The sequence below is a fragment of the Pseudogymnoascus verrucosus genome (assembly GCF_001662655.1).
Source record: "Pseudogymnoascus verrucosus strain UAMH 10579 unplaced genomic scaffold scaffold_40, whole genome shotgun sequence".
NCBI classification, from domain to species: Eukaryota; Fungi; Ascomycota; class Leotiomycetes; order Thelebolales; family Thelebolaceae; genus Pseudogymnoascus; species Pseudogymnoascus verrucosus.
Genome location: NW_017263691.1, coordinates 12,073 through 24,032, shown reverse-complemented (window position 1 = coordinate 24,032; position 11,960 = coordinate 12,073). Strand labels below are relative to the sequence as shown.

The 11,960-nt window shown below is 51.5% G+C and overlaps 5 protein-coding genes across 5 annotated transcripts; 2 read left to right on the top strand and 3 right to left on the bottom strand.

The window, feature by feature from the left end:
• Positions 1-440: 440 nt before the first annotated feature.
• VE01_07785 (uncharacterized protein) lies at positions 441-6,554 on the bottom strand. The gene is made up of 3 exons (XM_018277218.2): positions 6,398-6,554; positions 1,092-6,318; positions 441-985 (listed from the first exon to the last, which is right to left on the bottom strand). Exons 2-3 carry the CDS (start codon positions 6,316-6,318, stop codon positions 624-626), a joined length of 5,589 nt encoding a protein of 1,862 aa, XP_018128033.2. The 5' UTR covers positions 6,398-6,554; the 3' UTR covers positions 441-623.
• Positions 6,555-6,833: 279 nt separating this feature from the next.
• VE01_07784 (uncharacterized protein) lies at positions 6,834-8,134 on the bottom strand. The gene has a single exon (XM_018277217.2). It carries the CDS (start codon positions 8,104-8,106, stop codon positions 6,928-6,930), a length of 1,179 nt encoding a protein of 392 aa, XP_018128034.1. The 5' UTR covers positions 8,107-8,134; the 3' UTR covers positions 6,834-6,927.
• Positions 8,135-8,495: 361 nt separating this feature from the next.
• VE01_07783 (uncharacterized protein) lies at positions 8,496-9,449 on the top strand (the record flags this gene model as incomplete). The annotated part of the gene is made up of 1 exon (XM_018277216.1): positions 8,496-9,449. One exon carries the CDS (start codon positions 8,496-8,498, stop codon positions 9,447-9,449), a length of 954 nt encoding a protein of 317 aa, XP_018128027.1.
• A 138-nt stretch (positions 9,450-9,587) lies between these two features.
• Positions 9,588-10,670, top strand: VE01_07782 (uncharacterized protein). Its single transcript, XM_018277215.2, has 2 exons — positions 9,588-9,832; positions 9,890-10,670. Exons 1-2 carry the CDS (start codon positions 9,781-9,783, stop codon positions 10,597-10,599), a joined length of 762 nt encoding a protein of 253 aa, XP_018128028.1. The 5' UTR covers positions 9,588-9,780; the 3' UTR covers positions 10,600-10,670.
• RPL26A (ribosomal 60S subunit protein L26A) lies at positions 10,630-11,903 on the bottom strand (the record flags this gene model as incomplete). The annotated part of the gene is made up of 3 exons (XM_018277214.2): positions 10,630-11,644; positions 11,693-11,805; positions 11,885-11,903. 3 exons carry the CDS (start codon positions 11,901-11,903, stop codon positions 11,363-11,365), a joined length of 414 nt encoding a protein of 137 aa, XP_018128029.1. The 3' UTR covers positions 10,630-11,362.
• Between the last annotated feature and the right edge of the window lie 57 nt (positions 11,904-11,960).

Here is an 11,960-nt window from a genome sequence, read left to right as displayed (position 1 = left end):
AGGTGTGGAGGGGAGGGAGGGGGGATGCTGATAAAAGCTTATTTCGGGGACCCGTTGAACTTTATATTTTCTTTTGTTTTTGTGTGTTTGCTCACCTAGGATAGGATTGGGTTATTATGGTTTCTTATTTTTGCCAAGGAAATGTGCAAGGGGGATTGGGTTGGGGGGACTCATATAGATGAAATAGGTTGAATAAAAAAAGACTAGTTTTTTATCTTATGCATTCTACCTTCTAAAATGCGTCGGTTCATCTGAAACTGTAGTTTGTATCACTGGATTGATTTTCTCAATCTACCTATCTACTTACAGACCATCAGAACCCAGTCTCTCTTTAGTATGGTACAATCCCCCATCCATCCATCCATCAACCCCATATAACCCTCCATCCATCCATCCCCCATCCCCCGTCAACTCCATATAACCCCCCCCCCCCCCTTTTTCCTCTCCCAAACGCCATAGAACAAGCAAATCGAAAGCAAGCAAGCTCAAGCCCGAGCAAGCTCCCTAGTTGACAAAATCCGTACAAGTACCGCTGAAAATTGAGGGTATAATGAAAAGCAAACAACACCTCACACCGATAAAACAATCCCCGCCGTCCGTCAGCCAACTCCCCATCTCCTCCCTTACTCCACCCCCAACGCCTCCCTCATCTCCTGAGGCATCTCCCTCGAATAAACCACAACCCCTGCCTTCGCCCTCGCCGCACTCCTCATCTCCCCCCCATACACCCTCTCCACCTCCTCCTCTCCCCCCCTCCACCCCTGGGCATACGTACTCCTAAACTTGCCCTTTCGCTGCGAAGCCTTCAACAAATATTTAGGTCCACACCAGTACTCCCACTGCGTCCATGTCTTTGCGCTAGCTGGTGCGCGGCCGCGACGACGGGGTATGGTGGTGGTGATGCCTTGGTTGGCGATGGAGGGGGTGATGGGGCGGCCGGTGAGGGGGGAGTTGAGGTACGAGGTGTGGTCGGATTCGTTGCCGTCTGTTTTTGCTTTGTTAGATACTGTGGGTCACGTGGGGTGGTAGGGGGTAAACAAAGATAGAGTAAAGAAAAATAAAACGGGGGAGAGGGAATAAATAGAACTTACCAGTAGTAGTACCGCGCGGCCCATCACCCATGTGCCACGCCACAGGCACAATATGCGCTTTCTCCATATGAGCCTTAAACGCCTCTTCGTCCCCAAAAATCTCCTCCTGGACTACACCACCCATCTCCTCGTCTCCATCTCCATCACGAGACTCAAATTTCTTCCCACACTTCCCCCACAAACATGACTTAGGAACAAACTCCTTAATCCGAATCGCCTTCCCATGGACAACATAAACATGCTTCCTCAACGTCTCAAGATTCATCAACTCAGCCTTGCAACCGCGCCACTCACATAGAAACGGAATGAAAGTCGGCTGTCCGAGACGAGAATACGGGATCTCGGGACGCTTATCCTTAGCAGGGGGACGGCCACGGCGCTTAGGAGCCGGGAGCTCGAGCTCGTCTTCGTCAGCGGCAGCTGACGCTGGGCCACCAGGGGTTCTGCGGGTGCGAGTCAGGACGCGCTTAGCAGGCGTAGGCATGACCGCGTTAGGGTCACGGGGAGGGCGGCCACGGCGCTTAGGGGCCGGTGCGGCGGCGGGTTCAACAGGGATCTCTTCCATTTCTTCATCATCGCCGTTAGTGTCGTCTGGGATTACGATTGCAAAATTCGACTGCGATGTCTCATTGCGGAGACCGCTTGGGCGGCTAGGACCGTAATTTTTATGCGTACCTTCAGTGAGAGGAGTAGGGTAGGGGACGGGTTTGTTAGGACCGTACGGAGGCATGTTTGCTGATCCCACTTCTGCACCGCCTGGGTCGACGATGTCCCAGCGGAAGGTGCTGAGATCGGATGTGTTATCGACTTTTGTGAAGCGTTCTTTCAGTTGCTTGAGATGCGCGTTTAGGCCTCTTTGTGTAGGATGCTTGCCCGTGGAAATGAGAATGTCACGTGCGATGGTCTTTGGGTCGTAACGCGATCTGCGGAGGGCGAGGGATCGATCAATGCTCTTTACGATTCCGCCGTATTCTAGAAGTGGATTTCTAGTGATTTGAACTTGAGGATTGACGGTTATGTTCGTGGTATTGTTGTGAGGAGGCGGATTTAAGTGAGGTTGATGGTGATGTTGAAAAGGGAGGGGTTTAGGTTGTCTTGGTCGCGTTGGAACCTCTCCTGTTATTGGCCCGTGCCCAACGGATAAATTATTGATCCGATCACCGGCAGTGGCATCAACGCGTTGCCTCTTCTCATTGTGCACCTCACCTTTGTCTGAGGATTCTCCTTTTGTGAGGTCAATAATCTCAGCAAAGGTCCTTTTCCTAGCTTGTGCCTCCTTTGTTAAAGGAGCTGCAGGAGGAACCGGTGCCGGTGCCCACGCCGGTTGAGGTGCAGCATATGCATTTGGTAGTAGCTGCTTTCCGTGGTGGTGGTAGGGATATGCCACTGGTAGGAATGGGCCATGCTGAGGTGGCCCATACTGAGGCGGTCCATACTGAGGAGGACCATGCTGGGGAGGACCATGCGGTCCTGTAGGTGTGCCAAATTGAGAATTATATTGTACAGGTGGACTAGGACCACCCATCGCAGGACTTGGGTTAGAAATATTGTGATGAGGCGGATGCGGTATTGGGTTAGAAATATTGTGACGAGTGGGATAAGGATGTGTTGGTGTTGTTGTTGAGTTTGCTGTTGAGTCTCGCCATGTCTTCCAACCACCTTTAGGAGGAGGAGCAACATCGTTTTGGTATGGGGACGAATAAGTATTACCAGCTCCCCCCGAGTCTGGTTTTGATACTCGCCTGGGTTTGCCCATGCCCACATCAGCCTGTAGGAGCGACATGTGGTGTATCTCTTCGGTAGTCAATGGAGCTGAGCGTCCTAGGCCCTCGGAAGCACGCGGTGCATTTGGCTGTTCTGTCGCAGTTGGCGGCGCTGCTGTTGCTGATGCATTCGGCGGAGCTGTAGTTGCTAGCGCTGACTGAGGGTGTAGACCTGGTGCATTTGGCGAAGTAGCGGTTACTGATGTAGGCAGAGGGGCCTGGGCCGGTGAATTTGGCGAATCTGTGGCTACTGATTTAGACGTATCAGGCGCTGTTGTAGTGGCAGTTGTGGCTGCATTAGGCGCTCCTTGAACGGCTGGTACAGGAGCCACATGATTTTCTTGTCCCTCCTCTGCACGCGAAGGATATATAGACTGCTCATCTACAAGCCGTTCGTCATTTCGTGGCCTGCCTCGTCCACGACCTGCTTCCACAGCAGGATATGGAGACTCCGCAGGCTGCCCGTCTTTTCGTGGCCTGACCGGTCCACGACCCACCCTCGAACCACTAAATGGAGACATCGGAGGCAGCCCATCTTTTCGTGGCCTACCCACTGGGCGACGCTCTATCCCATTATTAGGAGTCCCAGAACCCGGCGTCTGGCTGGCCTGTGGTGGAGCTTGTGTGGTCCCAGGTGTCAATGGAGATATTCTCGCAGCCTGCCCTGGTGCTACCCCTGCCGCAGGTGGTAGTATTGGTTGTGGGGTATTCTGCTGGGACGCTTGTGCTTGAGGTGCAGAGGTAACAGAGGCCGTTTGCCATAATGTTGGGGTCACGGCCGCAGGACGAGGTGGTTGAGGCCTAGGCTTGGAACCGCTGGGTAAGATAGCAAGTAAAGTTTTGGCAAACCGTGCTCTATCCATTTTGAATCCCAGTTTCTCAATCATTTCACACAACTCAAGGTAACTCGGGTTGCCTTCCAGCATGTCCCGGATTTGTCGTGCCAAGATTTCCTTCCCAGTATTCTCTGGGATCTCATTGAGAACAGTCGCGGCCGTTATTGCGATTGCGTCTCTCTTATCTGTGGGCCATGTCGAACCTTGCTGAGATGATGGCAGAATTGCAGCACGGCCTGTGATCTGCGATGTCGCAGCCAGTGTCTGTTGGCTGCTGTTGACTGGCTTTCTGCTAGCCGCCGCAGTATTTACAACGACTGGCGTTGCTGTACTAGAGGAAGCCCTCCGGGGTGGTTGGGCAATGGATGCTACTCCAGGGGTGTTCGTGGTAGATTTATTAGTCTCTTGGGATCCAACCACATCCGGCTTGCCAGGTGTCACAAGCGCATGCTCTTGTGCAGCAGGTATCGTGGTAGAAGCCGCAGCGGTCGCCGCCGCAGCCGCTGCTGCTATCTTAGCCTCAGCCTCTGCAAGTTCAGCAGCTGCGCGCTCAGCCAACGCTTTCCTTGACCTGCTAGGCCGCTTTTCCCTCCTCCTAGCATTGATAGCTTCTTTAGTCAAAGGCTTAGCCTGTGTTGATGGTGACTGGGAACTGCCCGGGCTTTGCAGTGTTGCCTTTTTGCCCTTTGGTGCGGGGGATGGTGCAGGTGCAGACACTGGTGCTGAAACAACCGGAGTAGCTTTAGGTGCTTCTGCTGGCTGAGAAACGACTGAAGTTGGACTCTTCAATGGAGCTTCGACTGATTGTGTCACTGGGCTGCCTTGGGTTTGAGATCCTTCTGCCTGTGGCTGAGGTGATTGCCCGGCGCCGGTTTTCCTCACTGAGGACCAGACCCGGAGGAATAGCTTAGGATCTTTTGACTGGTAGTCTCGTAGTCTTTCAACCATCCTCCGCATCTCTTCCTCCATTGTCACCGCAGTATCATCTTTTGGCGGCTCCGGCGGTCCTGCCATTTGCTTTGGTATGGATGGAGCCGAGGCTTTCCCCTTCGAATTAACTGGTGCCGCCGACACAGGATGAGATATGTTCTCAGAAGTAGGCACTGCAGTATCCTGCTGCTCGTCTTCATTGTCTTCGTCAGCATTGTTAGAATCTTGTCCTTGGTCGTCCTCCTCGCTCTCTTCAGACTCGGATTCTGGTTCTGCTGCATTATTGGCAGACATGGCATGGGTAAGCGTCATTGCTGCTTCGACCGCGGCCCCTGTCATATCTGCTCTTTCCCTTTGCTGCTGGGCTCTTAAAGCTTCTTGCTGTTGTTGTTCTTCTGCAGCCGCCATCTCCTTTAATTTGGCGAGTCTCGCTGCCTCCGCTTCTGCGGCTTCTATTTGTTTCTGATACTCATGGTAGCTATTATAAACATGGCTGGGGTCTACAGTGGTTGGTCTGTCTGGTGATGGCCGTCTCTGTGGCTGTGGAAGTTGTTGGTTGCGAGCAGTTGATACCTGCGTGGGCAGCGGGAGATAGTTGGACGTTGGTGGCAGCTGGGAGGTAGGCGCAGGCTGGTATTTATTTGGTTGGCTATTAATATTTTGTGTAGTAGGCGTTTGTCCATCGCTTATTCTACGGATCACATTTGTAGGCATCTTAGCAGGAGGCAAAGTGGCGGCTGGCGGAGGGCAGGTTTGGATTGCCCTCCCACTCTGGTTATTTGGGCCGCGAGCGGCCTGCGAGCGCGGTTGGTTAATATATGCATTTGAACTTGTATTCGCAGTACTCCTGGCTACGGGTGCCACTGGGGGTGTCGACTTCTGGCGACTTTGCTCCTGCTTAAAAGCCCTCGCTGCCGCTGGCTTTTGAGGTTGCGATGGGGTATACGGTGCATACTGGCATTGTTGTATGTTCCGAGAAGACGGTTCCATCGTGTGCGGGGCTCTCGATGTGACAGTGGTTCCCCCACTGGGCATCGTCGTATTGGTAGAGCGTTGAGGATATGAGTTTATCAGAGACTGAGGATACGCAGGCGACGGCGTTGGGAGATTATATTCAGCTCCTTTTTTTATCCCCGCAGCTGGCGCAGGGGCATGTATCTGCGAGTGGATTCCAGTAGCCGGTGAAGCCCTTGAGTTGGTGCTATCTTGCCTTGGACGATCGTTGACTTGTGAGGGGGTGTTCTGGTACACACTCGCCCCAGAGTATCTCGCCGTATTTTGCGCCATTTCCGCAGCAGAGTTATAATTGAGACCTGAAGCGTAGGCTAGATTTCCCGGGCCGCTTGTATCATAGGTATTCTGCGCGTTTGACTTGGTCGTAGTGCTAAGGGTTTGTTCGGGGACACTGGGATTGCTTAAGCTCTCCATGCCAGTGGCCGCAGTCGCCTTCCCCCCAGAGTAAACACCCCAATTATACCCACCGCCGTTATTCGCGCTGGCCTGTTGTGGGTATTGCTGATACTGGTAATCATTATTTGGGTACGTTCGTGTTGGCGTCGCGGTCGTTTTTGCGCCATGGTATGGATCCCCAGCCGTCGCACTGGAAGTCGCGAAGCCTTGCTGGGAAGTAGGCGCCCGGTTATTGCCAGGAGGGTAGTTGCTGCCGTAGTTATAATTATTGTTTGTCATATGGGCCATCTAATGCGCGTCAGATAATCGTCATGCCGTGGGCGCAACCATAGATATGGGGGCTTTCGCCATGCCGAGCATAACTTACTGTTGGCTTCCCCGGCTAGGAGAAGACACACCACATTTGTCACTACAAGCATCAAATATACAGCGCATTATGCATTCTCATTAATAGTGGCAGACTTTGAAGGGCGTTGGGCCATTTCGACTCTTTACAGCTATACAATCCCCGTCTTGGATGGGATGAGCCTCGTCGCCTGTGCTCCTGGTGTGGTTGGGAGGCTCGTGCATATTCCGGTCTATTAGCGCGTCTGATTGGCTACCACCAGGTCGACCGATCGCGAGGCTGCGGCCGGCGCCAGCCTTCGTGGTCAACGAAGTACCATCATGAATTTTGCATCTTGGGCTCCGAATCGTAAGGAACGGGATATGATGCAGAGACGCCCTTTGGTTTTAGTCAATAAAGGCATTATAATATATTTTTCAAGCTGTCAACTGGGGGAGAAAATGAAGGTTGGGATGTCCCATTCTTGAAATATTCCTTATATTCCTTTTATGATTCTGTTGTACAAAAATTGAAAATTATAACATTAGTACTATTGCTGCTTATGTATGCTGTCATGCTCGTAGGATAAGATCCTGGACAACGGCATCAGCGTCTTTAAAAAGCGGCAAACAAGCTATCTCAGCCACCAGCGAGCTCCCAAATTGCTCTGCCCACCAGACCTGATGTCCACATTTCTCTACCAACACCCCCCAATACATGAGTATTAGCAACGCGGCGGCGTCGCCATCTTTGACCGCTTCAATATATCTATCACCAGCCATGTTTAACCAACCAAGAGCATAGCCGCGGGTAAAATCATCGACACACTTCTCATACATCGTCTGAAGAAGACCTAATGCGGCCTTACAAACTTCCCAGTATTCAACTTGCTGAGCTCTTTGAGAAACTGTGTCACGGACTGATGATGTGATTCTCTTGTCATTGAGGTTGGCTAACATGACAAGTGCCCCTTCCACACTTGGATCAAGCGGACTCCGGGGCAAGCTTTCAAATGGCTTCAATTTTCGCACATATGGATTCTCCAACAGGTAGTCTTGTTTGCTTTCAATTATTGGGGTGCATCCGCGTAGCAGCTCGACATTGACAAGAACTGTTTGTATCACACTATCGCTCTCATCGCCTGATGGATTTGTAGCTCTAGTCTGTGCCGACGCAAATCCTAAAACCAAAAGCATCAGTGACATGCAAACCGCAGCATCGATGTTGTCGTCGTCGATGATAGAAGAAGATATTTGAACACGGAAGCTGCTCAGCGCAAGTCCATGATATTCAGTCGCCGCTTCAATATATTGTTGGCGGTGAGGCGTCTGCGCCAACCTCGCAATTTCGAATGAGGTAAGAGACAAGAGCCCATATAAGAGGTAGTCATGTTTGATGGCGAGTTGTGGCACCCAGGACTGCCAAACCTCATCGTCCTCAGCCCCGGGCGTGCAACAGCATTTGTATGTTGAGGCGGTCCATCGGTGCATGAGCTGCAACTCTAATAGATGACTATTGGCCGGGAAAATCACCTCACGAGGTCTCGCTGAGATAGATCCCACTGGCTCCTGGCTTACAGAGGTTGAAGCGGCAACGTCCTCAGTACTTGATCGCGGGCCAGCATACTCGCAGACATCTCCACGGATTTTACAACGCCCACAAGGAGGACCGGTCTCATCACACCTGACATGACGAGCCTTGCATATTATACACCCTTTGCGTGACTTCGCATGCTGGCGACGAGTTGACATAGTGATGAATGTTCATGTTCAGAATTGGTGTTCCGCGAGGTTACGGGATTACGAGATTACGAGATACGAGCTTACGACGGATTGTACCCGTCCTAGCCAATCACAGCCCGCTTACGGCTTCTCACATTTTAAATGATTGTATTTAATGGATGAAGCAAGTGATTTAGCAATATTAATATTACTATTAAGTCATAGGATCGTCTTGAGGGACTAAGGTGACACACGGGGCTAAACTGTATTATGGCGGTGCAATCAAGCATGATACCTATATAAAGCACATGTCCTCTTTCTTCACAGATGCCGCCAAAGTCGCATCAATTACATTTATATTGAGCATGGCCATTCAATACACGGCAAGAAATATCAAAACGTTGTCATTCCGCTCGCCAATGTCAACTTACGCTCGTCAAAACCAAACCTTCACTCTGCCAGATGGCCGCCAGCTAGGCTACGCCGAGTATGGCGACCACAATGGGACACCACTCCTCTATTTCCACGGCTACCCATCCTGCCGCCTCGAAGCCTACGCAATCGACGACATAGCTCAAAGGCACAACACCCGCATATTAGCACTCGACCGACCCGGCTTTGGTTTGTCCACACCGCAGCCCAATCGAAGCATCACGGACTGGCCTGCGGACGTCTCGGCATTCGCAAAAAGCATGCAGCTATCACGCTTTGCTGTGCTTGGAGCCTCGGGCGGGGGACCGTATGCACTGGCTTGCGCACATGGATTGCCACAGGAAACGCTTGCTGGCGTCGGCCTTTTTGCGAGCGGACCTCCGTGGGTTGGTGGTGCACATTACAACTCGATATACAGACGGGTAGCCCGAACGATGGCGATATACTGGCCAACCGGTCTCAGAATACTCTTCGATGTCTTAGTGCGCGTTTCGACGTGGGTGGTCCATTCGGGGCCTGTATCGAGGCGGATTGATCGCTGGTTGGAGCAGGAAGACAAGAATAAGGAGGACAGCCATCAGGATGTGAACAAAACTTCGGCTATGATCACACACAAGAAGACAACAGCGGAGCGTAGACTTGAACTGGTACACGCTTTGCTTGAGGAGCCTTTTGCTCAGGGCGGCAAAGCGGCGGTTGAAGAGGCTAGGCTACTTAGTTCGAATGATTGGGGCTTCTCATTTGAGAGTGTGCGACACAATCCGGTCATAATCTGGCATGGGGCAAAAGATACGAATGCGCCAGTGGAGTTAATAAGGTACATGGTGAAAAAACTACCTCATTGTATCTATCATGAGTTCAAAGATGACACTCATTATACCATGTTTAAACATTTCGAAGGGGCCATGGAAGAGCTTGTTTCAGAGAAGAAGTGTAGATAGAGTAATGGAACTCGCCGAGAGTTTCGTTATGCAATGTATAATTTAGGACTGATTACTAAACACACCCCGCATTATTAAGCCGCACCCCGCATAACCCCGAGTCCCGACGACGAACAAGCTAACCATTCGCTATGACACCATAGATACTTAATATTGATGCTACATTTATTGATAATCAGTGATGCGCTTATAACTTGCTGCTGTATATAAACCGAGAGCACCTACGTTAATGCCCATATTTGATTATAGCTCTCTACTCGCAAGCTTGTGCTGTCTTGTTATATTAAGCGCGTCTTACAATCAAAAGTAATATCCAAACTTAATTTCACAAATGGCGGCCTCTAACTTATATGCGATCATCGCGGGTGTTGGTGGTGGCACAGGTCTGCTATCCTCCCAATCTGCAGGCTAGCTATCCAAACCCACTGACAAACAAACAGGACGCTCCCTCGCCCTCAAGTTCTCCGCTGCCTACCCCACTGTCTTCCTCCTCGCTCGCTCACCCGAGTCCTACGACTCGATCGTCAAGGAGATCAAAGCCAGCGGCCGCAATGCAGTAGGCATCAGCACTGACGTATCATCCGCCTCCTCCGTCTCCTCGGCACTCAAGGCCATCGCCGCAGAGACCGCCAACAAGAACCTCGCAGCCGCAGTCTACAATGTGGGCGGCAAGTTCGTCCGCAAGCCATTCCTGGAATTGACCGAGGAAGAGTACTCTGCAGGCTTCGAGGCCGGCGGCAGAGGCTTCTTCAACTTCGCGCACGGCACCCTGCCACTTCTTCTCGAGACAGCGGCGCTCAAAGAGGCTGTCCCGAACCCGCCTAGCTTGCTGGTCACCGGCGCCACGGCATCACTCAAGGGCTCTGCACTATGCTCCTCCTTCGCCTCGGGCAAGTTCGCCCTGCGTGCCACCACGCAGTCACTTGCTAGAGAGTTTGGACCCAAGGGTGTGCATGTAGCACATGCAATTATTGACGGTGCCATTGATACGCCTAGGCTTAAGGAGTCGGGGTGGAAGGTGAATGGAGGTGAAGAGGATGGTACAATTGCGCCGGACGCAATCGCGGATGCCTACTATTGGCTTCATACTCAACCTCGAAGTGCATGGACTCAGGAAATCGACATTCGACCATTTATTGAGAAGTGGTGATCAGAGAGAGGCAATGAATAGGACAGAGAGTAATCGGTAGTTTTGTAGTTTTATTATAATGAAGTAGCGATCTAATACATCAATTTATCATATCTACAAGTTAGTGGTCTCAATACTACTTCACCGGTTGACATACGATTACTGTCTCACACCATCAAACCGACGCTCTTAACAGACTATGGGTCTAGAGGGCGGTCTGCAGGCAGGATATAGCGCGGACTTCAATGAAGAAATAACACTCTACAGGGGTTACTCTGCGCCACTTTTTTACCGCGAAATCCGTTGGGGAAGAAATCGCGGTTATAACTGGGCGTGGAATGGACTGCCTGTAACCCTATCCACGGGTAGATAGACTTGCGGACCAAGGGGTAAGGCAAAAGGTGCCAGAAAGGGATGGAAATGACAGGAGAGAGAAAAGCTGGGAGGTGGGGAAGGAATAAGAAAATTGGGGAAGGGAGGAATTAACCAGATGGGCTAATAGAAAGAAGCAGACGAGCAGCGCTGAACGCGGAGCCAACTTCGGGATAACTCCCATGGAGCATTTCACAGTATGAACCAGACGTGCAAGCACGGTGGATGTGAAACGGCCATATTATTGATCGATTGAATTGCGCCAAAGCCCATGCCTAACGCATTGCCGGCGATTTGCTGCCGCAAAAATTGCTGAATCAGCCCGATATAGTATGCCCGTAACACCATTTCCCAAGCTCCGATATAACCGAGTTTCACGTTGCCTTTATTGTTTTATATTCGAGTCCAGTATTTACTCCGACTTGGACTTGAGCTTCTCCTTGATCTCGCGACCGGTCTTGATGCGCTCCAAGATGGCCTCACGGTCCTTGTCAAGCTTGAGCTTGGTGATGACGACCTTGGAGGGGTGGATGCCGAGCGGGACGGACTGTCCAGAGGACTTCTCGCGGACAACACGCTCGACGTGAACGATGTACTTGAGACGGTAGACGGTGGTGATCTTTCCCTCACGACCCTTGTTGGAGCCACGAACGATGGTGACCTCGTCATCCTTGCGGATTGGGATCGAGCGAACCTGACTCTGTTAGACAGATTCTGGTGCTGGCTGGCGCCATATACTTACGTTGTACTTCTCACGGAGCTCCTTGCTGAGAGGGGCGCTCATGATAGTGCGGCGAACACTGGATGGGGCGCTGAAGTGCGACTTGCGCGACTTCCTGCGGGAGGAGTGGAGGGCTGAGGTCTGGTCAGTCTGGTTTCCATGATTCTAAAGCGCATAACATAGATGCGAATAGTAGAGTCAATCGTAACGTACAGCTGTTGATCTTCGTCATCTTGGCGGTTGGGGTGATGAAACTGGTTGTCGTAGAGTCGTGGATAAGAAAATCGAG